Source organism: Salvia splendens, chromosome 6, assembly GCF_004379255.2.
Source record: "Salvia splendens isolate huo1 chromosome 6, SspV2, whole genome shotgun sequence".
NCBI lineage: Eukaryota > Viridiplantae > Streptophyta > Magnoliopsida > Lamiales > Lamiaceae > Salvia > Salvia splendens.
Window position 1 is genome coordinate 34,223,300 of NC_056037.1, and position 25,613 is coordinate 34,248,912.

A 25,613-nucleotide genomic window follows, 5' to 3' on the forward strand; every position below is an offset into this window, starting at 1 on the left:
CAATCTTCTACTAAAATGCTGGCCCAAACAACAGTGCCCAAACTCTTTTTCTTCATCGTGCAGTCCCAAAACATGAGATGAGAGATCCCACTTCAAATTATACTTAAACAGCCCAATCCCAAATGGAACAGCCTAACTCACGCTTCCCTCTCTTCGTCATTTTCTGAGAGACTAAATCCCAAATTCTTAATCGGCGCATCCCTACTCTCTCCTCCTTCAATCTCACTCCCTGAATTGGGGAACCCCAGGTCAGCGGACACCTACACCTTCTCGCTCTTATCAATTAACTTTTCTTTTGTTTGCTGATTTGTGTTTCATAAAAAGTTATGAGAGCCTGTTGGAGGTGAGAGGTTGGGCTTACACATAGGCTTTACATTTATATTTTGTTGGGAATTAATTTGCCATCATTACCGAACTGAGTTGTAGGTGGAGGAGTTACAAAACGTTTTTTTTTAGTGGGGGAGGGATCAAGAGTTTTTGGTGAGTAGCTAAATAAATTTGTTGAATTTTTGGTGAAGACTACTATGATTATGTTTTAATTTATTGAATTTGAACCTTTTTCCAAGCTTTTGTGATTATTTTGATTGCTTTCATGCTTTTATTGTTCTTTGTTTGGCCAGCTTTGGAACTACGATTGTTTAGCTATATTGTTCGCGAGATAGGTAGCTTTTCGTGGTTAAGGGAAGTAGGATTTTATAGGGCAGGCTCCTACTCCCTTTGTCCCCCATTATGTGTCCCATTTTTACATTTTGGTCTAGCCCTTAATCGTTACACTTCACTTAGTACTTTTGGTTATTAACTCCACGTTCCACTAACTCAATTCCACTCACATAACGCTAACTTTTTCAGCCCACTTTCTTTTACATTTCTTAAAATCGAATCAGGGCAAAGTGGGACACATATTGAGGGGCGGGGGGAGTATTATATTTTGAAATGTTTCATTTTTATTAGTACTAAATTAATCTAACTGTGAAATGAAGGTGGGCTGAAAGAGTCCTATGAATCCCAGTTTACTCTCCCCTTTCAATTTTGATAAAACAGCCATATGATTAAATGATGATGATGATGATAGACATCGTCCATCTCCCGATAAATCCCTAATTCTAATCTCCATTTTCTCCACAGCCTCTGAATCGCCTTGCTTCTCCTCTCTCGACTGTTACTCTCTTTCTCTCGGTGGAGGCCTGTCAAGGAAGCAGGCTTGCAGCCGATATATTGGGTAAGAAAATCTCCAATATTGATTCCTTTGTGAGAAAGGCTTGGATTTTAGATGCTTTTATACTATATGTTGAGCTTTAAGGCAGCTAAGGTTCATTAAGTGCATCCACAATAGCGGATGCTAGGTAGGAGTAGGACATCAGGTAGGACTAGCGGGATGTCCGTGAAGCGCAATAGCGGATGAGTGGTGGGTAGGACGTCCCGAAGACGAATGAGCGTTTGTCCGCGCCTAAACCGGACGTCCTACCTGACGTCCGTGCTCTTGTCTGCTATTGCGCGGACAAGAGCACAGTCGTCCGGTTTTTTATTTTTTTATTTATACTCAATATTTACAACGCATTGCACTTCATTTTTTGTATATTTGATAAACACCAACAATTAAAATGAATTGATCGTATTTTTCAATTTGTTTTATTGGCTAGGGCGTCGGCTAGTCCCAGTGCGAAGCTATTATTGTGCCTTGGGATGTTCTAGTGATGTGGCAGTGCAGTGGGATGTCCTAGTAACGTGGCAGGAGGTGTTTTTGGGATGGCCTAGTGCTAGGCTATTGGGATGTCCGCCCTATCGTGGATGCTCTTATGATGCCTAGGTGCCGTTTGGTGAGCTTATGAACATGTTACATGATTTCTAATATAAAAGTTAAAAGAGTGAAATTCTTGACATCAAAGTTACCTGTTGAGGATTTCCCTTAGACAATTTGTATCGATTCCTTCTTGCTTCTCTGCAATTCAGATTGTGAATGTGGAATGGAAGAGTTGGTTGTTGAGGTCGTAGATATCATATTGACAGCCGAGTTGAAAATATTAGATCAGCCAATCTAGAGTGATAATATATACTCCTGTAAGTAGATGATTTAATGAAAACAACCAGTAATTCGAGTACAAAGCTCAAATTCTAGACACGAGGCATGAATCAATGTTATATAGCAACTTTTGAAATCGTTTCATGGTGCCTTGGTGCAGGGTGATTGCAAGCAACGCGCCACCTTCATTTTGAGGATCAGCAAACAGAAAACTCTTCCCTTCGAAGATAGCTCCGCCGGGTCCGATAAAAACAGGCTTCCCCCATCCGAAATCCGCTTCATAGAACGGCAGCCTAAGCCAGTTCGTGATCCCGAAATTTGGGCATTTGACATTGTTTTGGCTACGAACAATGCCTTCCACATTCCGCATATGCAACTCCAAGTAATCCAAGGCAGACCTTAAGTATTTGTCATCCATTCGAGCGATTGCCTCGTGCACTTTCTCCACCGCGAACTTCAACGGCTTCGATTCCAGCTCCCCAATCAGAGCAAATGCGCCCGTGTAGAAGACTCCATTGCCGAAAAAACCCTCTGGAAGAGGGGGCCGTAGTTTCTGCCGCGCATTCATAGGGAACTGCAGCTTCGTCTCCTGATCTTGTGGCAGGCTGCGGGCAATGCTGACGCAGCGCCACACGTGGCCCGCCACCACCTGGTACGTAGTATAATTCAAACCATCATTGCATTTTTGCTTGAGGGCGTTGATGTGATGGCGGCTTAGCCTGAACGTGGAGAATGTTGCGTCTCCGCTGGCAGCCTGGATGGGGGTTTTGAGCCGCGGAGGGGGTTGGTGCTCGATGTGGGGGAACTGGGGCTGCGGGGGGTTGCGCGCCGAGAGGATGCGGCGGTCCAAGGAAACAGGTGGGACGGTAGTCAGGCCGCGAGCGATTTCCGACCACGTGTTGACGAAATGGAGTGCGGAGATCCCGTCTGATGTGTGATGCTCGTTGGTGAAACCTAAGCTCACGCCGCCGCATACGAAACGAGTTAACTACATGTACAAAAATCAAACTCATAAGATAGGTATATAATTAATTTGTGGATAATAAGTAACGCACCTGCACCAGGAAAAGTGGGAAGGTGGAAATTCCTTGAGAGTAATCGACAGCGGGGATGAGGCTGAGGTCAGGGCTAAGGGTGCAGAAATCACCCAACTCATCGAGGGTAGCGTCGCACTCTGCCTCCACGAACAACACCCCTTCCCCGTTGCAGTTGATCTCAAGGCGGCCGCTGTCGTCCTTTCTCAGCCTGCCCGCATACGGGTAGAACTCAACAAGGGCTCGGCTTAGAGCTGCCTTGAGTGCCGCCGTGTCGAAGAAGCCGGCGCCGCCATCGCCATCGCAGCGGTACAAGTACATCCACCGGGTATGGTAAGTATCAGGAAACATTAAGTCTAAATTGGAGAGCCACACACTCCCCCTCGGAGTTTCTTCCATTGGTTTTACTGTTACTGATTCTTTCACTCTCATCTTCATGCTTCCCACTTCCCACAAATGAATTACTACTACGACTTTTCTTCCGATTCTTCAATATAACTACGTGCTTACTTACGTGGACTATATATATTCGTCTTTTTTAATAATCAACCACCTACTCTATTTTAATTGTCTTGATTGGGTTTCTCAATTGCCGGCGGTATTGAATTTTATGTGGAGTATATACATTCGTCTTTTTTAAATAATGAACCACTTACTATATTTTAATTGTATTGGGTTTCTCCATTGTCGGCAGTATTGAATTTTACGTGCTATAGTGAAATCAATATATTCCACTTCACTCACTTCACTCACATTTTCTTATAAAATTAATATAAAAAAGTAAAACTCATATTCCAGTAATTTTTCCAATCATTTTCTTTTTAAATTTTTTAAAACTCGTGTTCACAATAAAAGTGATAATAATTGTGGGACAAAGCCGGTATAAAAGGAAGCCATGTTATAATGGCCGACAACTTCTAGGTGGGATAATAGTATCAGCTAATGCCACTTATGGCTTGGGAGGAAAAAAAAGATAAAAATATGAAAAAGTAATATTTTTATTTTTCGATAAAGAGGAACGTCTTTTTAGTACATCAATTATCCTAAATTAGTAAATTTGGTCTGTAACATTTCATAATATTTTTTAAGGTCCATCAACTATAAGTTAATATCAATTCAACTATTTTTTTGCTATTTTCAATATTTTCATGACCAAAGTACCGTTAAGGCCAATGAGGGCAATTCAATCTATTTACCATCTCATTTTCATTAAAGTAGTAGTATGTAATTTGAGATAGGTAATGTACCAAAAAAGATGTTCCCTCTAATTTTAATTTCAGTATAAAAATATCTTAATGATATTAATATTCAATTACTATTAATTATTTACGTTTAGTTTTACTTATTTGTAATATTTTAAATCATTGTATTATATTTAATATTAATAGTGAAACAACTTAGATATTAATATATGTAAACATTATACTTATACAATATTTGTAAATAAAAGTAGTTCAATTTATTAGGTGGAATATTAATTTTTCAATCTTAAAGCTATACATAGAATATGTTATTTTTAAGTACAATACAAAATTGATAATTAAAAACAAAATAAAATTTATTAGCATACATAAAATCTTAAATAATTCAAAGAGCTAAGTTTTATTTTATCAACTCTTAAATAGTAATTATAGTCTAAAAAATAGTTGAAATTATCAATAATCAATTTAATAAAAAAGACAATGACATTCTTAGTTAAATATATGATTAATTTAAATCTATGATTGTTTAATTAAATAAAAAATCAATAGTTGCTATCAATTGTTTAATATCACAATGTCGCGTCTTAATTTTATCATTAGGTCATTTACAACATCATGAAATTGTTCATAATTCTCATATCTATTCCCTTGACTATTCGTGAATCATATTTTTTCTACTTTATTAAATTTTTATTTCAATGTAGTATATATTATATATTATTATTAACTTAAATTTTCAGTTTAATAAAATTACGAGATTCATTAAAATAATATATTTATCTTAGTTTTATTTAAATAATTGAGAATGTTACCATATAAAAGTATTAACTAGAACTAGAAAGTAATATCATAGTATTCAAATAAGGTATGGTATATATTAGTAATAATACTATAAGATCTATTAAACTTAATCCCAAATAAATTAGAAGAAATAAAAAAGTGGATGAATAAATAGATTGAATTGCCCTTAATTGCTTTAATGGTACTTTGGTCATGAAAATATTGGAAATAGCCAAAAAGTAGTTGAATTGATATTAACTTATAGTTGATGGACCTTAAAAGATATTATAAAATGTTACGGACCAAATTTGCTCATTTGGGATAGTAAAGATGTTCCCTCTTTTTGATAAAAAGTGCTTTCTTCTTTTTATGTTAATTTGTTTCATGCTAAATGAGCTATTTTTTATTTTGAGAAATTTTAAGATTATTGAGTTATTTTTATTTTTGGTAAAAAGTAATTTTCACTTTTACTTTATTTATTTTTTCTCTTACTTTGTTCTCTCCTATTTTATTCATCATCCTATGCCGAAAGAAATGCCTCAATTAACTAGGAACGAAGGACATCCCAAAAAATGAAAATATGTTACTTAGAATGGGATAGAGAAAGTACAATAACATACATGTCATACTACTTTCTCCATCCCGTGACAATAAGGACTTTAGGGACGATATAAATTTTAATGTGGAAGTGGTAAAGTTGTAAAAATATAGAAAGAAAAAGTGGTTGAAATATTGTTAGTAGAAAATGAAGCTCACCTTATCAGAGATAAGATTTGTCAAAATTCGAAAATAGTTATTTTGTATGCGGAAAAAGAAAACTACTCCTTCCGTCCCATAGAAATATGCCCTTTAGAGTTGGCACGGTTTAATGTATAATTGGTAAAGTAAGAGAGAAAGAGAAAAAATAGTTAGAATTGTGTAGCGGGTGGTATGACCATAAATGATAAAGTAAAAGAGAAGAAGAAAAAAGATTATCATAAATTGATATGAACTATTTTTATGGGATGGACGAGAAAAAAAATAGAACATATTTTTATAAGATAGAGGGAATATTTATATGGAATGGTGGAAGTAATACTATTCTACTAACCAAAATAGCTGCTCAAAAGTCTATTCTAAACGAGGGAGAAAAATTACAGGGGGTGGTGAGCTTTACAAGCGCACTACTAGTTTCAGACGTTATAACACAATCTCAAAACTCAGTGCGTTGTTAACTTGTACTACCAATTTATTATTATCTAATATGTGCTCTATTTTGATCTAGTATGAATTTTAAGAAATATAAAAAAAAGAAATTAAAAAGTTAGTGGAATGTCGGTCACGCTTTTATACATTAATATATGCATTAATATTATAGTAAAGTATTGGAAAATGAAAAAGGTAGAGATGATGAAAGAATAAATTAAGTAAGAAGAAATGTATTGACTTTTACTAAAAAGAGAAATGATTCCACTACTATGGAACGTACCATATTGTCAAAATGACTCTACTACTATGAAACGAGGGAAATATTAGGTTATGTTTTGTGGGACTATTTTATTTGGATTTAAATTATTATTATAGTTCTAATAATAATTATAATTTAATTATAATTATAATTATGAGCGAACTACAATAATGGTCCTTGGACTATGGGGTTTATCTTGCCCATAGTTCCCTGGACTTTAAAAATATCATTAGAAATCATTGGACGAAGAGTTTATCTCAAAAATGGTCATTTTGGCTTTTTTTGAACCGAAACTGACCTTTTGGAGTGCTGGACAATTTGGTCTTTTTACACTTTTAATTTTTTAAATCTAGCATTATTTCACTGATGTACTAAATCTAATATTATTTTAGTGATGTACTAAATCTGATATTATTTCAAAATTATCATTCTTCTTCCCTTTTGTCATCCTTCACTTTATTTCTTTATTTCAATATTAGATTTAATTTTATAAAATTAAATTTTAAATTTAGATTTTTAAATATCAATAAATGTTTTTAATTAAAACCATGGACACTATAAATATTGATTAACACAATTACTTTTTGTTATTTAATATAATATTCAGCTGAATTGAAAAAGTACAAAAAAATAATACGAATCGTGATGGAAAAATAAGAGTTATTCTACTTAGGCTTTGTTCGGTTGTCATATTGCTTGTGATTAAATATTATAAAGTTGACTAAAAATTTGATACTACTAAAAATTTGATACTACTAAAAATTTGAGACTACTATTATTCTATAACACTCCATCCTTTCCAAAATCTTTTTTTTGTCATTTTTGTCCATCCCACAAAATTAGTTCATTTTTTTTTATTTTTTGAAAACCTTTTTTATCAAAACATTATAATCCGTACAATAATAAGTCTGTGTCTCGCTATCCATTATTTCCTCCTACTTGCCCATTTGAAGTTTTTATATATGAGTATTTTTGTTTTAATTTTCTAGTTAATTTTGATTGTTTTCAAATAAATAAATAAAAATTATATAGTCTTACATTAGATGTATATCTATTCATGATTAAAACTATTAAATATTGATTAAAGCTAAATTGGCGTAGTCATATCTTATTGATTAAATATTAGACGCTATCAAATATTGATTAAAACTATTAGTTTTTGTTATTTAATATTTTTAATAAAATTTATTGATATTTAAAAATTTAAATCTAAAATTTAATTTATAAAATTAAATATAATATTGAAATAAATAAATAAAGTGGAGGATGACAAAAGGGAAGAAGAATGATAATTTTGAAATAATTTAAGATTTAGTACATCACTGAAATAATATCAGATTTACCAAAGTTAAAAGTGTACAAAGATCAAATTGTCCAGCACCCCAAAAGGGCATTTTCGGTTTAAAAAAGCCAAAAGGACCAGTTTTGAGATAAACTCTTAGTCCAGGATTTTTAAAGTCCAGAGACTATAAGGAGATAAACTCATAGTCCATAGACCATTTTTATAGTTCACTCAATAATAATAATAATAATAATAATAATAATAATTAATGTGGTTGTTTTTTCTCTGTCTTGTACATAGTCTAATCTTGAATCTAGTTTATTTTGTATATGAATTATGATTGAGGTGGGATTAATAAATATTTCTATTATTTTATACTAGTATGAATCAAAGTTGAATAAGGTGATTGAGGTGGGATTAATAAATATTTCTATTATTTTATACTAGTATGAATCAAAGTTGAATAAGGTATCTAAGTATGCGTGGCTAAATCTGTGAAAGTTTCTAATTAAATGACGACAAGGGACATGGCCACTTTGAACTAATTTCATACTAGTACCAAATAAGGCCACCCACAACGCGTCTCGCGGGTGGCTCGTATCTCGTCCCGCTGAGACGAAACGGCGGCGAGACGCGTTGCAGCGTCCCGTCTCGTCCCGGTCTCGCCGAGACGCCCGTCCCACAGAGACGGTTCGCGGTCTGGCTCGCCACCCGCCCGCGCGACGTGGCGCGAGCTGGCGCAACGAGTGACGCCCACTCGCCGGCCCGCGAGTGGGATTCGTCACGCTGACACAATAAATCATTTTCTTAAAATTTGAATTTTAAAAAAATTAAAAAAATGAAAATGTTAATATTACCGTTTTTTTCGACTGTTTTCCTTTTTTTATTTTTTGACTCGATAAATACTCATATTTCATCCTCATTTCACACATAAACACATCTATTCTTCCTAAATCATATCCATTTCCTCTCCAATTTTCATCTAACCTCTCCAATTGTAATCACAAAATGTCCGGCGACGGAAACTCTGGCGGTGGCAGCTCCGGTGGGTTTGACATCAACGCGTTTGGCGACTGGGGGCATGTACAATGTCTTGGGAGGTTCCGGTTCCGGTTTGTCGACGCCGGGCACCCAGGGCTCGTCGACGCCAGCGGGGTACCAACCACCCCATTTTGATGTTGATGCATACGCTCGTCCCTCCGCCCCGAGGTATTCGCAGGGATTATCCCAAATTCTGGAGGATTATCCGGATGAACCCAATCCGGAAGGAGGACGAGGCAGTGGAAGCTCCAGGGCATTCGATACCGCGGAGGAAGAGGCGGAGGCGGCCGAGGAGGAGGAGGATGTAGGCCGACACCCGTACAGCCGCAAGGACACGATGACTGTGTACAACGCCTGAAACAACGTTTCGTACGATCTCATCGTCGGGAATCAACAAACCCGGAAGTGCTTCTGGGAAAAGGTCACCGATGCATGAGATTAAGCCAAGGGGGTCCCGCCGCCGCACATTGAAGATGCTCCGCGCTCACTTTGACTGAGTCGACAGAGAGGTCAAAAAATTCTGCGACATCTACAAGAACGAAGCGGCTCATTACCAAAGCGGAGCCACGGGAGCCGACATTATGAGATCGGCTTTGCGAGTCTATTTCGACGACACCAGCAAAGAATTCAAACATGTCGATGTTTGGGAGGCCGTCAAAGACGAGGAAAGGTGGGCCAGCGGTGTCCGGTCCAGCACGAGCTCGACCTTGAAATGCATGAAGCACACGGCGGGTGGCCAATACTCGTCTAGTGGGGGCGGTTCGGGCAGCGCCGCACAAGAGGTTGTCTCGCAGGAGGTTGAGGTGGAGGCAGACGATGCAGGGGGGTCCTCCCGTGGGCGCCGTCGGCCGCAAGGGACCAAGGCGGCGAAAGCGGCGAGAGGGAGGAGAGGTCGAGGCGAATCAAGCCAGGCAGACTCCCAAGGGCCGCCCTCCTCCTTAATGTCCATATACTTCACCGCCACGATGGCGGACACTTCCCTGATGACGCCCGCCCAATATCAAGCCCATCATGCCGGCATTGTGTATCTGGCGGGACAACTTTGTATTCCGCCTCCCTCGGGAAATGATTCGCCAGCGGAGTAGTTTTTATAATTTCTATATAATTGTATTTTAAATTATGTCTTTTTATTTATTTTTCCATGAATTTAATTAAGTATTTTTTAGGATTTTAAGTTTTATTTTTATTTTATTTAATGAAGTGTGTTTTTTACTAATTGAATTTGTTGGAAAAAAATAAAAAATGAAATTGAATGAATAGTTAATGGATGAAATGGTTAAGAGACGGATAAGAGATGGAGGGTTGCAGGTTTTGTCTCTTAGTTAAGAGATGGAGTGAAAAGAACAGTGGGGCCTATGAATAGTTATGGGATGAGACGGTTAAGAGACGGATAAGAGATAGCGTTGCGGATGGCCTAATGGGAGTGGGTTATAAGATTATTTTCCGGTATCGACATATCAGGAAATGATAGAGGATAAAACAATACTTGCCCACCAAATTTTGAATTTTATAGTTTTAATGATAATTTTGTGTTAATGTATGTCGCCGATCACAAAGATATCTTTATAGTTTTTTATATCCATTCGTCTCTTGTTATTTAAGGCGTTTTTTTTAACACGAGATTTAAAAGTGGTGTTTAATAAGTTAAATAAATATAAAATAAAATAGAGTAAAGAATAATGTAAAAGAGAGAAAAGTAAAAAAAAAATTAAAGTAGATGAGATTAGATGTTTTATTATTAACTAAAGAAAAAAAATGATTCAAATAATTAAGGAGAACTCAAAATGAAATATGAATCAAGTAACTTGGGATGATGGGAGTAGTCTTAATTTAGTTACATAAGTTCATTAAATAGTTCACTTTTCAAATTAATTTTAGAGTGTTCACCATAGGACCGCCGCGGCGGGGAGGGCGCAGCCGCATTTGCAGCGTGGAAGGGGCGGTTGGGGCTCGGGCGCGGCGACCGCCGCGGCTGTCTATTGCAAGCTGGAAGGAGCCACGACGGTGTTTTTCATTTTTTTCAAAAAATTTAAAATTTTATCTATATAATATCTATTCCCAATTCATTTTTTCATTCCATTCCATTCAATTTATGTTTATCCAATTAATTTTGTTCTAATATAATTAAAATACATCAATACTTGATAAAATAATATGATTTGTGATTGTGGTGTAGCTGGTATTGGGTCTCGGCAAGTTTTGTAGCTATGGTATGACTATGGCGTGACTGGTCCGCATTATTGTGGACGCTTTTATAGTCACATGATAAGGTAGCTCGATTGGACCATCCATTGGATGTGATTACCCATTATCGAGAAATGGAGCAGGGCCCCTTATCTCTCTCTCTCTATTATTGCACCCATAGTCACCACCGTATTCTTACTTCCTACTAATATCTTTGTTCTATATTTCTCCCAATTTCAACACTGGAACGGTTAAATTAATTAAATTGGGGCTTGCCAAATTGAGAAGTTAAAAAATGGCAAAGGATTAATTTGTTGCAGGGATTGAATACAATATGGGAATTTATACAGATAGAGAATCTATGAACATATGTTGTGGAATTGCAACTAGGAGAATAATTGACAAGGAGTGAATTTACTAAATGAGTTTGTATGTGATAACAATTGTGTAGATGAGTTTTGATTATCAGAGAAGAATAAGAATTGGTCAGAAGGAATAGACACAATCTTTATGAAAAATTAGAACAATGGAAGAAATAAGAAAATCCGTGTTGATGGAAAAGAAAAAAATTTCAGATAGGAAGAAAGAGAAACAAGTACATTAGTTGGAAGAGTAGGCGCTCACGTTGTCACTCGCACTCAGCATATCAAATCTACATAAATACCAACCTCTATTATCTACAGACTTTTTATAATAATCCACTCTATTTAAAATGAAATACCCAAAATCGGCATTGATTTTTAAAACCTTACAATTACAAGTAGTACTCCCTCCGTCTCTGAAAATTTGTCCCAAGTTACCATTTCGGTCCGTCCCTGAAAATTTGTCTCACTTCAAACTTACTAAAAATGGACATATCTATTTACTCCTCTGCAATATTGTTATTTGCATTTTGGCCCTCTCTCACTTACAATCGGGTGAATGCATTTTGCATCACAAAAATTTTGAACATTTAAGAGTGATAAGTAGATGAATTAAAATGAAAACGATTCGTAAATGGAATTCAATTTTGAGAAGTAAAAACACAGAACACATTATTAACCAAATACTATTATTGTGTTGATTGACTGAAAAAAAAAGCTCAAAATTTAGAGACGAGGCATGAATCAATGTTATATAGCAACTCTTGAAATGGTTTCATGGCGCATTGGTGCAGCGTGATCGCAAGCAACGCGCCACCTTCATTTCGAGGATCAGCAAACAGAAAACTCTTCCCTTCAAAGATAGCTCCGCAAAAACAGGCTTCCCCCATCCGAAATCCACTTCATAGAATAGAACGGCAGCCTAAGCCAGTTCGTTATCCCGAAATTTGGGCATTTCACATTGTTTTGGGTGCGAACAATGCCTTCCACATTTCGCATATGCAACTCCAAGTAATCCAAGGCAGACCTTAAGTATTCGTTGTTGGTTTCTGGATTACAAGATAGCAAAACCGGACGTAATACAACCCAAAAGAAGGAATACAGAAGAAAGAACTGAACTGAAATTACAACTTAAAAAAATGAAGCAACTAAACCAGTATGGTATGATAGCCGAGTCGAGTATGCCTCTTCCCGCAAGACGAGATACGCCCCGGTAGTGCTCTCGATTTGGCGTGTCGTCCCCAAAGGTAAAACGGCTACGTCTCTTTTGATGCAGCACCGCAATCAGCAGAGCTCCGGAAAACTGGATAGAGGAGAGGACAGAGCTTCGACAGAAGAACAATGCAGAGAGAGAGAGAGAGTTTATGCAGAGAATGCTTGTATGTGTGTCCTAATGCAGTGGTATGACTAGCCTATTTATAGGCCAAGCCACCATGCAGGGTCAACCAAGCCATGAAGGCTCATCATGGCAGATTCGTAACCGACGGCGGTTACAAGCGCGTGGCAGGAGTGTGCCATTCGCGTGTGGAGCGTGTGGATTTCTCACGTGGCAGCCGTGACTGTGCCTCGCTTGACGACGTGTCAAGCCACTTGGATTGCTGACTCGGCGGTGGTCTAAAAAGAATAGTTTGGGCCAAGCACCAAGCCCAAAGACCACCCAAAGACCAATTGCCAAGATCCAAGTCCAAGATCGAGATCGGGATCGGGATCGGGCGCGAGGCCCGCGACCTCGAGCACGAGCACAAGCACGTGCACGGGCTCGGGCTCGGGCTCGGGCGGGCGGGCGGGCGGCGGCGGCGGGCGTGTGCGCGCGTGTGGGCTCTTTCACTCATCTTGGTCCACTATAATTATTAAGTAACATAAAGTCACTTAATTTAAACACATTAAATGATGTGTTAATCCTCCAATGTGGGATAATTAACACTAGCTAATTATTCCCTAAGCTCCAACTCCAAGCTTTAATTAAAAGCTAATTATGCCCAACTTTAATCCACTATTTCTCACTCACCGGAAATCGGATTTGAGAAAGTGAATATACTACATTTATCTACGTAAAATATAGATCGACGCTATGTCATTTAATTTCACAAAATGAAATGACTCGTCACATTTATTATTTGGTCAAAGTCCATTGACCGGGCATATTTAATCCATGATTTTTACAATCCCCCACATGAGTGGAAATAGCCAAATGCATATGCATGCAGACACAAGCTCAACCCTCGAGAGGTATATAAGCATAAGGATAGGTAGTTGTTGGCCTTGAACCTTGCATAGTCGACACCATCGAATACACAGGCGGCTTAGTAGCGCGATGCTTTGAACTAATCCCCCACGGCGTGCACCGAGACAATGGTGTTAACGCTTAAACACCTCAACCTCATCCATTCTCACGTTTTGTGTCCATTGCGGTCTTGGACACCACTTTGGATTCATAAGTGTGTTTTATGAAGCGACCACACTTCGCACTTACATAGGTGATTCTTAGTCAAGTACCTTGCCATACTTGGTCTCTTTGAGAACTCCATCTCTTTGAGATCCTTAAGAACCATTAAAAGTCATAGACTTAGCCTTTACCACTAGGCAAGTTCTCTAACACTCTATTGCTCTCTAGGGAATAGATATAGTTAAGTGTTTCTCATGAACTCTCATAGCTTAGTTGTCCCTTTGAACCAAGTTCTTGGGATCTCCAGTCATCATGGTTGGGTTACCACTATAATAGTTCTTTAGTTTGTGTATTTCAAACTCATTCCCTCTAGCAACTTGTTCATTTGATCACGGTTTAACCCTTTGGTTAGCGGATCCGCTAGATTATCTATTGACTTCACATAGTCAATTGTAATCACCCCTGTTGTGATCAAATGTCTCACGGTGTTATGTCGTCGACGTATATGTCGAGACTTACCATTATAGAAACCATTGTTTGCCCTTCCAATAGCCGCTTGGCTATCGCAGTGGATTAGCACTGGTGGCACTGGCTTAGACCAACATGGAATGTCTTCAAGGAAGTTCTTAAGCCACTCGGCTTCCTCACCAGCCTTATCTAAGGCAATGAACTCTGATTCCATTGTTGATCGGGCTATACATGTCTGTTTTGTGGATTTCCACGATACAGCTCCACCCCCAATAGTAAAGACGTATCCACTTGTTGAAAGTGAGTCTCTATTATCGGATATCCAATTGGCATCACAGTACCCTTCAAGTACCGGGGGGTATCTCGAGAAGTGTAGCCCAAGATTTTGAGTATGTTTTAAATATCTCAAAACCCTCACAAGAGCTCTCCAATGCTCTTTGCTTGGATTGCTCGTGTAACGACTCAGCTTGTTCACGGCACAAGCAATGTCAGGTCGAGTGCAATTAGTCAAGTACATAATGCATCCGATCACCCGTGCATACTCTTCTTGAGCAACGGGCTCGCCTTTGTTCTTGCTCAAGTGAACGTCGAGTTCAATTGGAGTCTTAACCGGTGCGCCATCATAGGCTTTGAATTTATTCAATATCTTCTCAACATAATGTGATTGTGTTAAGATGATTCCATCAGACGTTCTTAGAATCTTCATTCCAAGAATTACATCGGCTAGACCCATGTCTTTCATGTCAAAGTTTCTATTTAACATGGCCTTTGTATCGTTAATTACTTGAGTGTTAATACCCAAGATTAACATATCATCAACGTATAGACACACTATAACATGGCCGTTATTAGTGCTCTTGATGTAGACACATTTGTCGCACTCGTTGATTTTAAACCCATTTGATAACATCACATTATCAAACTTCAAGTGTCACTGCAATGGCGCTTGTTTCAATCCATATAGAGATTTTACTAGCTTGCATACCTTTTTCTCTTGTCCAGATACTACAAACCCTTCGGGTTGTTCCATATAGATTTCATCTTCTAGTTCACCATTTAGAAACGCGGTCTTTACATCCATTTGATGAATCTCAAGATTGTGCAATGCAGCAATAGCGAGAAGCACTCGGATAGATGTAATCCTTGTTACAGGTGAATAGGTATCGAAGAAGTCATGTCCTTCTTTTTGTTTAAAACCATTTACTACTAATCGGGCTTTATACTTATCCACTGTTCCATCGGCCTTAAATTTTCTTTTAAGTACCCATTTGCAACCTAGAGGTTTCTCACCTTCAGGTAGATCTACCAACACCCAAGTGTGGTTTAGCAAAATTGAATCAATTTCGCTTTGAACAGCTTCTCTCCAATGCAGCCCATCTGGGCCAGCAAAGGCTACTTTTATCGATGTTAGTTCTTCATCCAACATGAAAGCAATGTAGTCAGGACCAAAAGTTTTTGGTGTTCTGACTCTATTACCACGTCTTAGTACTGTATCTTTTGGATCGGGCCTTGCACGTTTGCGCGATTTAGGTTTCTCATCCGCTGATTTAGAACTAGTGGCTTCTTCTTCCACTGGTTTAGAACTAGTGGCTTCTTCAATTCTTGTCTCAGAATTGGTTGAGACTTTTTCCTTGTCTTTGCAAGGAAATGCATTTTCGAAAAATACAGCATTCCTCGACTCAATTGTTGTTCCTACTGTGATAGTCGATATTTCAGACTTGTGAACAACAAATCGATATGCACTACTGTTAAGTGCATATCCAATGAAGATGCAATCAACCGTCTTAGGTCCGATTGTAACTTCTTTGGGCGGAGGAACCATCACCTTTGCCAAACACCCCCACACTTTGAGGTATTTGTAGGATGGCTTCCTTCCCTTCCACAACTCATAAGGAGTGACATCTTTTCCTTTGAGAGGGATCTTATTCAAGATATAGTTGGCTGTCAAAACAGCTTCCCCCCACATGTTATGTGGTAATCCTGAAGTTAGAAGCAGTGCATTCATCATCTCTTTTAGAGTTCGATTTTTGCGTTCTGCAACACCATTAGATTGTGGTGAATATGGTGCAGTCGTTTGATGGATTATACCACTTTCGTTGCATAATTCCTCAAACGGGGCTACATATTCGCCTCCTCTATCGCTTCGAATCGTTTTGATTTTACAACCAAGTTGATTCTCAACTTCGTTCTTATAATTTTTGAACGCTTCTATTGCTTCATCTTTACTTCTTAAAAGATAAATGTAGCAATACCTTGTGCAATCATCTATGAAAGTGATAAAGTACTTTTTACCACCTCTAGTTTGCACCATCTTTAAATCACATACGTCCGTGTGAATTAATTCAAGGGGTTTTGTGCTTCGTTCAACCGAGTGAAACGGCAACTTAGTCATTTTTGCTTCAAGACAAATTTCACATTTATCTTGGATATCCAATTCATTAGCCTTTAGTAAATCTAAATTTACTAATCTTTTAATGGCTTTTGAATTTACATGTCCCAATCTACAATGCCACAAATTTGAGCACTCAGTCAAGTAAGAGGAAGTAGATGCTTTATTTTTATTAGCCAAAGGCTTTGCAACACTGCGAGTTGCCACACTAAGCTTGAAAAGCCCATCGGTTACATAACCTTTTTCGATGGATTTTCTAAACTTATACAAAGTAAACCTATCAGACTCAAATACAAGTTTAAACCCCTTATTAACTAGTATTGATCCTGACACTAGGTTCTTGCGGATGTCCGGGACATGCAACACATCCTTCAAAGTGATCGTGACGCCAGACATCATCATGAGAATCATGTTACCAACGCCGAGGACTTTGGATGATGCTTGATTCCCCATGTTGATCTTCCTCCCTTCAGCAGCAGTGTAGGAGGCAAACTTGCTCCTTTCTGAGCAGACATGAGCAGTAGCGCCGGTGTCGATGTACCAGCCACCCTTGTTATCAACAAGGTTAACCTCTTCAGTGACCACAGCAATGAGGTCGTTTTCATCCCAGTCTTTGAACTCCTTCTCAACGACGTGGGCAGCCGGCTTCTTCTTCTTACTGCGGCAGTCTTTAACAAAGTGGCCTTATTTGCCACATTTGTAGCAGTCGCCTTCAAACTTATTTGAAGGCTGCTTTCCCTTCCCTTTGTCATATGGACGGTTTGGGCGAGGGCGTTTGTTGGAGGGACCGCCCCGCTCCAACAGATTGGCTTTGGCTTCATTTGGGGTGAAGCCCTTAGCCTTTTGGTCGCTTTTGCGCACATCAGCCTCAATGCGCAACTTCACGATCAAGTCTTCAAGGGTCATCTGCTTTCGCTTGTGCTTAAGATAGCTCTTGAAGTCCTTCCAACTAAGAGGAAGTTTGTCAATGATCGTGCACCTTAGGAATTTGTCGGGCAAGGTCATCCCTTCAGCCACTAATGCGTGGATGATCATTTGGAGCTCTTGGACTTGCTCCATGATGGGTCGAGAGTCGACCATCTTGTAGTCCATAAATTTGGATGCTACAACTTGTTCAGTCTCTGCAGCATTATATATGCTATATTTCTTTTCTAGGCTTTCCCACATTTGTTTAGATGTGGTTACATTGGAGTATACATTGTACAAACTATCATCTAAAGCACTTAGACTGAAATTTTTACAAAGATAATCTCCTTTCCTCCAAGCCTCATAGTCCGCCATGACTTCGAGCCTAGTCTCTTGGTCACTTGGCACGGGCGGCTCGTTCTCCGTGAGGAAGTTGGCGACGCCCAATGTTGTCAAGTAGAACAACATCTTTTGGTACCACCTCTTGAAGTCAGATCCTCCAAACTTGGGTGGTTTCTCGGCAGGTGGCATCATTCTTGGTGCCAAAGGTGCCGAACTTGGTCCATGGAAGGAACCAATTCCGTTGCCCCCGAAGGAGCCAACAACATGGTTGGGCATAGAGCCCCCACCATTCATGTTGGGCATAGAGCCCGCCATGGTCATGTCGGGCATAGAGCCCGTCATGGTCATATTGGTCCAGGAGGAGCCAATACCCGTGTTGGTCCAGAAGGAGCCAACCACCCGTGTGAGACCCGAAAGCCCCAGCACTCGATCCATTAAAGGATCCGAAGAAACCACTAAAAGTGGAACCAACTGTTCCACTCGAGGTGGATCCGCCAGTGAGCCCATGAGTGTTAACATAAACCCAAGGGGTTGTTGATGAAGATGGATAGAACCCAGGGGTTGGCATCATCGACGGAATCGATGAAGTGTCGACAGGTCCAGTGGTCGCCATGGTGGAGGGAATGGCAGCGGCGGAGGTGGCAGCGGCGGTGTTGGAATCAGTCGACATCTCCAGCAAAGGTATTAAGTGTTTCGAAAGTTTTTAGGTTCAGTTTAGAGTCCAAATTCCTTCAAAGGCAAGTTATCTCGTCTTACGATTGTTGGTTTCTGGATTACAAGATAGCAAAACCGGGCGTAATACAACCCAAAAGAAGGAATACAGAAGAAAGAACTGAACTGAAATTACAACTTAAAAAAATGAAGCAACTAAACCAGTATGGTATGATAGCCGAGTCGAGGAGGCCTCTTCCCGCAAGACGAGATACGCCCCGGTAGTGCTCTCGGTTTGGCGTGTCGTCCCGAAAGGTAAAACGGCTACGTCTCTTTTGATGCAGCATCGCAATCAGCAGAGCTCCGGCGAACTGGATAGAGGAGAGGGCAGAGCTTCGACAGAAGGACAATGCAGAGAGAGGGAGAGAGCTTATGCAGAGAATGCTTGTATGTGTGTCCTAATGCAGTGGTATGGCTAGCCTATTTATAGGCCAAGCCACCATGCAGGGTCAACCAAGCCATGAAGGCTCATCATGGCAGATTCGTGGGTCAACCAAGCCATGAAGGCTCATCATGGCAGATTCGTAACCGACGGCGGTTACAAGCGTGTGGCAGGAGTGTGCCATTCGCGTGTGGAGCGTGTGGATTTCTCACGTGGCAGCCGTGACTGTGCCTCGCTTGACGACGTGTCAAGCCACTTGGATTGGTGACTCGGCGGTGGTCTAAAAAGAATAGTTTGGGCCAAGCACCAAGCCCAAAGACCACCCAAAGACCAAGATCCAAGACCCGAGATCGAGATCGGGCCCGGGCTCGGGCCCGCGGCACGGGCACGGGCTCGGGCGGGGGACGGCGGCGGCGCGCGCGTGTGCGCGCGTGTGGGCTCTTTCATCCATCTTGGTCCACTATAATTATTAAGTAACATAAAGTCACTTAATTTAAACACATTAAAAAATGTGTTAATCCTCCAATGTGGGATAATTAACACTAGTTAATTATTCCCTAAGCTCCAACTCCAAGCTTTAATTAAAAGCTAATTATGCCCAACTTTAATCCACTACCGGAAATCGGATTTGAGAAAGTGAATATACTACATTTATCTACGTAAAATGTAGATCGACGCTATGTCATTTAATTTCACAAAATTAAATGTCTCGTCACATTTATTATTTGGTCAAAGTCCATTGACCGGGCATATTTAATCCATGATTTTTACATTCGTCGTCCATTCTAGCGATTGCCTCGTGCACTTTCTCCACCGCGAACTTCAACGGCTCGGATTCCAGCTCCCCAATCAGAGCAAATGCGCCCGTGTAGAAGATCCCATTGCCGAAAAAACCCTCTGGGAGAGGGGGCCGGCCGTAACCTCTGCCGCGCGTCCACAGGTAACTGCAGCTTCGTCTCCTGATCCCTTGGCAGGCCGCGGGCAATGCTGACGCAGTGCCACACGTGGCCCGCCAATTCGAACCATCATTGCATTTTTGCTTGAGGGCGTTAATGAAGTCGCGGCTTAGCCTGAATGTGGAGAATGTTGTGTGACCATCGAGAGGGGCTTTGAGCCGCGGAGGGGGTTGGTCCAAGGAAACAGGTGGGATGGTGGTCAGGCCGCTAGCGATTCCCTTGGCGAAATGGAATACGGAAATCCCGTCTGATGTGTGATGCTCGTTGGCAAAACCTAAGCTCACTCCACCGCATTTGAAACGACTTAACTACATTGTAGTACAAAAACACATTCATAACACATCTATAATTAATTTCTGGATAATAACGCACCTTCATCAGAAAAACTGGGAAGGTGGAAATTCCTTGAGAGTAATCGACAGGGCACCCAACTCATCGAGGGCCACGAACAGCACCCCTTCCCCGTTGCAGTTGATCTCAATGCGCCCGCTGTCGTCCCTTCTAAGCCTCCCCGCATACGGATACTACTCAACAAGGGCTCGGCTCAGAGCTGCCTTCAGCGCCGCCGTGTCAAAGAAGCCGGCGCCACCATCGCAGCGGTACAACTACATCACCCGCGTATGGTAGGTATCAGGAAAAATTAAGTCTGAATTAGAGAGCCACACACTCTCCCTCGGAGTTTCCTCCATTGGTTTTACCATTATTCTTTCTTTCACTCTCATCTTCATGCTTCCCACTTCCCACAAATGAATTACTACTACGATTTTACTTCCGATTCTTCAATATAAGTACCTAATTATTTACGTGGAGTATATATATTGTCTTTTTTAATAATCAACCACCTACTATATTTTAATTGTCTTGATTGGGTTTTATTTAATAATCAACCACCCTAGTATATTTTAATTGTCTTGATTGGGTTTTATTTAATAATGAACCACCTAGTATATGTTAATTGTCTTAATTGGGATTTTTTAATAATGAATCACCTAAGTTAAGTTATAGCAAAACTCAATCTTATTGACAAACCACAGAATCACACCTAGAGATCATTTTTAGTCTATTTTATGTCATGATAGTAAGTATGACCTAAAATGATCTAAAAATGACATTCGTATTTTGCAAATCCAAATTTTATAAAATGACCTAAAACAACCTAAGCATGACATAAAACAAACTAACAATGTCTTACAATGACCTAAAACAAGCTAACCATGACGGATTCAACAATTTAATCTTTAAAATTAGTTCGAGATTGATTATAACCCAGAACACCTAGTATATTTTAATTGTCTTGATTGGGTTTTTAATAATGAACCACCTAATATTTTATAATTGTCTTATTGGGTTTTTTAATAATCTACGACCTAGTATATTTTAATAATGAAACACCTTTGCAATATCATAGTTTCAAAACCTTCACATCACCCAACATCCTTAAAGCAAGGGATCAATACCAAGATTCGAATCACAAACAAGCCTGAATCACGAGTACTTGTAATGTCACAATAACGTGAATGTCATACAAGGGGTAGCTTTACAAGCTGGTCATGAGATAGACGTTATAATACAATTATTAAAACTTAGTTAAATATGAATCCTATTTTTATATATTAATATTATAATACTCTCTCCGTTCTCAAATAATATACATTTTGGGTTTGACATGGATTTTAATGTAAAAATTGATAAAGTAAAAAGAAAGGTAGAGATAAAAGATAATTAAATTATTGTTAATGTAAAATGAGTCTCACCTGAATAGTAAGAAAATAGTTTCCAAAATTAGAAAGTACATATTCTTATGCGACGGACTAAAAAGGAAATAATGCATATTCTTGTGGGACGAAGAGAGTAAAATATAAATAACATAAGTTAATGAAATGTATGGTCTAGTTCCAAAAATTGTAAAAATGAAGTAAGACAATTAACAAACAACCCGTCAAATGAAAAACTGAGATACATAAGTTAAATTCAACTCACGTGTAAGATGCATACAATTTCATTTCATTTTGTGCATTTTTAAGATCCGTGTTTCCTTTCCTACAATCTTATACTCTCTCTGTTCTTTCATAATTGAGATATTTTTTCATTTTGAGAAAGTTCTTTTATAGTTTAGTCATTTTCATACTCCATCTGTCCTACAAGAATATGTATTGTTTCATTTTTAATCCATCCTACAAGAATATGCAATTTCTAATTTTAGAAGCTCTTTTCTCTCTAAAGAGGTGAGACTCATTCTCCATTAACAATATTTTAATTACGTTTTCTCTCTACCTCTCTTACTTTACTAATTTTGCATTAAAACTCGTTTCGAACTCAAACTGCATATTCTTTGAGGACGGAGAGAGTATATGGTAGTAATAATTAATTCACTTTTCCTTTACTACTTCATTATCTCCGTTACTTTATTCTCTATACATTATTCACTTTTTACTTTATTCTCCCTATTTTTTTTCTTTCTCATAATTTATTTAGCTACTTTGTTACCTACTCACTTAACTCACTAAATATCGATTTTTTAAACTTCATGCCAAAGAGAAGTATTTCAACAATAAAGGAATGGAAGGAGTAACAACTATTCAATCACAATATAACATATCGAGATTTTGGAGAATGTATCATAAGAACGGTACAGACATAAAAAAAAATTCCTAATTTCATGAAACCGAAAGTTATTAATGATAAAATTGATTACTCCCATTCCTCTCCCAATATGTGTCCCACTTTGGCCTGACATAGGTTTTAAGAAATGTAATAGAATGTGAGTAGAAAAAGTTGGTGGAATGTAGATCCTACTTTTATATATTCACGACATCTCACTCTAAGTGGAGCATTTCTAATTCAGCACGAGATTTTATGTAGTGTTGTTTTGTGAATAAAGTGGAGAGAATATGCTCTTTGGATTAAATATGGATTTTAATGCACAATTGGTAAAGTAAGAGAAAGGCAAAAAGAAAAAGTAATTAAAGTATTGTAAATGGAGAAAGAGTCCGACACATTAGAGACAAAAAAGAGCTTTCAAAATTAAAAAGTCCATATTTTTACATGATGGAATATCAGGAAAATGATAGTGGATAGAGCTGTTACTTGGCCCATCTCAGATATTAACGTTTGGATATTCAGTTTTATAGTTTTATTGGTAATTTTGTGTTATCGTTTGTCGCCAATTACAAAGATAATTGGGCTGAAAAGGCCTATGAATCCCAGTTTACTCTCACCCAGCCCAAATGAATAAATGATGCGAGACGTCGTCCCTCTCACGATAAAACCCTAATTCGAATCTCCTCTCTCTGAAACTACATCCTACCGCCGTTTCTCCGCCGCCTCCGATCGCGACGACAGGCGTCGTTCCTCTACCTGTGAGGCTTTATGGCTGAGAACTATTGGTACAGATTCCTTATTTCTTCTCTGCTATTGAGATTGTGAGTTAGTGATTGTGGAGTGAAAGGAGTGTGGAAAGAGTTGGATGTTGAGGTCGTAGATATCATAAAATCCCGTTGAAAAGGTTGATCAGATCAGAGTGATTAAACTCTATAAGTAGATGAAATAAATTGAAAACAATTCGTAATTCGAATTCAATTTTGACACAGAAGAACACATTAACCAATTATAGTCATCAAATTTTAGATATGAGGCATGAATCGTCGTTATTAGTATACAGCAAGTTTTGAAATCGTTTCATGTGTTTTTGGTGCAGCGTGATTGCAAGCAACGCGCCTCCTTCATTTTGAGGATCAGAAAGCAGAAAGCTCTTCCCTTCAGAGAGAGCTCCCACGGGTCCGGCATAGAAAGGCTTCCCCCATCCAAAATCCACTAACGGCAGCCTAATCCAGCTCGTTATCCCGAAATTGGGGCATTTCACATTGTTTTGGCTGCGAACAATCCCTTCCACATTCCGCATATGCAACTCCAAGTAATCCAAAGCAGACCTCATGTATTCGTCGTCCATTCTAGCGATTGCCTCGTGCACTTTCTCCACCGCGAACCTCAACGGCTTCGATTCCAGCTCCGCAATAAGAGCAAATGCGCCCGTGTAGAAGATCCCGTTGCCAAAGTATCCAGGCGGGAGAGGCGGCCGTAGCCTCTGCCGCGCATCCACTGGTAACTGGAGCTTCGTCTCCTGATCCCTTGGCAGGCCGCGGGCAATGCTCACGCAGCGCCACACGTTGCCCGCCACCACCTCGTACATGGTATAATTCGCACCGCCGCTGCTCTCATTGCATTTTTGCTTGAGGGCGTTGATGTAGTTGCGGCTTAGCCTGAATGTGGAGAATGTTGGGTCACCGGCGGGGCCGTCGAGAGGGGTTTTGAGCGGCGGAGGGGGTTGGTGCTCGATGTGGCGGAACCGGGGCTGCGGGGGGTTGCGCGCCGAGAGGACGCGACGGTCCAAGGAAATAGGTGGGATGGTTGTTAGGCCTCGAGCGATTTCTGACCACTTGCTGATGAAATAATAAGCGGAAATCCCGTCAGATGTGTGATGCTCATTGGCAAAGCCTAAGCTCACTCCGCCGCATTTGAAACGAGTTAACTACATGTACCAAAATCACACCCACAAAACGTTACTACTGTATTTGAAGACTCGATTCATTGGATATCTATTAGTACTCGTTTTGGAGTGCAGTGAAAACGCACCTTCACTAGAAAAAGTGGAAAACTGGAAATTCCATGAGAGTAGTCGAGGGTGGGGGCGAGGTTGAGGTCAGGCCGGGGTGTGCAGAAATCACCCAACTCATCGAGGGTGGCGTCGCACTCTGCCTCCATGAACAGCACCCCTTCCCCGTTGCAGTTGATCTCAAGGCGGCCGCTGTCGTCCTTATTGAGCCTGCCCGCATACGGGTAGAACTCAACAAGGGCTCGGCTCAGAGCTGCCTTCAGCGCCGCCGTGTCGAAGAAGCCGGCACCACCATCGCAGCGGTACAAGTGCATCCACCTAGTATGGTAGGTGTCAGGAAAAACTAAGTCTAAATTGGAGAGCCACACACTGCCCCTCGGAGTTTCTTCCATTGGTTTTACCATTATTGATTCTTTCACTGTGATCTTCATGCTTCCCACAACTGAATTACGACTTCTGATCTGATTTTGCAATTATTCAATTTATAGTTGTGTATATGTGTAGATTGGAGATTGTTCATTATCTCGAATGTGCGTGCAGTATTGTTTCAGTTGTCTTATTACACAAGTATGTACGGCAAGGCAGCAAGCCACGTTAGCCGACAACATGTGGCCCTAAGTCTAAATTAGAGAGCCCCACACTGCCTTGGTTTTATCACTAATGACTCCTTCACTGTCTTCATGTTTCTGGGAATTACTATGATTTTAGTTCCGTCGGTATTTCTCTTGCTTAGAGCATCTCCAGTAACGGTGTCAAAATCGCGACGCCGATTTTTCGCCGACGCCGGTTCTGATGCCGAACCATTGGAACCGGCGTCGGCGAAATCGGCGTCAAAATCGGCGTGGCCATGCCGATTCGCGCGATGACGCTGGTTCCGACGCCGATCCTCACGGCGCCATTGTGGGTCCCGGATCGGCGTCAAACCGGCGTCAGATTTTATTTTTTATTTTTTTTTCTTTTGAAAACACTATATATACGCGCTTTGAACGTCATTTTCATTCGCACCACTTGTTTGAACGAGTACTCTCTCTCTACCTTACTTTCTGTTCAAGATCAATTTAAGAAATGAGTAATGCCGGTGGTAGTGGTGGGGATAGGTAGTGTACCAA

The 25,613-nt window shown here is 39.7% G+C and overlaps 2 protein-coding genes, 1 long non-coding RNA gene and 1 pseudogene across 3 annotated transcripts; 1 reads left to right on the top strand and 3 right to left on the bottom strand.

Annotated features, from left to right (window-relative positions):
- The first annotated feature begins 85 nt into the window (after nt 1-85).
- Nucleotides 86-2,322, top strand: LOC121806644. Its single transcript, XR_006051691.1, has 4 exons — nt 86-248; nt 1,126-1,219; nt 1,641-1,817; nt 2,181-2,322. It is a non-coding gene; the product is annotated as an uncharacterized LOC121806644 (long non-coding RNA).
- On the bottom strand, nt 2,013-3,696 carry LOC121806643 (rosmarinate synthase-like). The gene is made up of 2 exons (XM_042206761.1): nt 3,076-3,696; nt 2,013-3,008 (listed from the first exon to the last, which is right to left on the bottom strand). Exons 1-2 carry the CDS (start codon nt 3,490-3,492, stop codon nt 2,106-2,108), a joined length of 1,320 nt encoding a protein of 439 aa, XP_042062695.1. The 5' UTR covers nt 3,493-3,696; the 3' UTR covers nt 2,013-2,105.
- Nucleotides 3,697-12,065: 8,369 nt separating this feature from the next.
- Nucleotides 12,066-20,654, bottom strand: LOC121807457 (annotated as a pseudogene).
- A 2,789-nt stretch (nt 20,655-23,443) lies between these two features.
- LOC121809492 (rosmarinate synthase-like) lies at nt 23,444-25,242 on the bottom strand. Its single transcript, XM_042210144.1, has 2 exons — nt 24,525-25,242; nt 23,444-24,420 (listed from the first exon to the last, which is right to left on the bottom strand). Exons 1-2 carry the CDS (start codon nt 24,933-24,935, stop codon nt 23,509-23,511), a joined length of 1,323 nt encoding a protein of 440 aa, XP_042066078.1. The 5' UTR covers nt 24,936-25,242; the 3' UTR covers nt 23,444-23,508.
- Nucleotides 25,243-25,613: the final 371 nt, after the last annotated feature.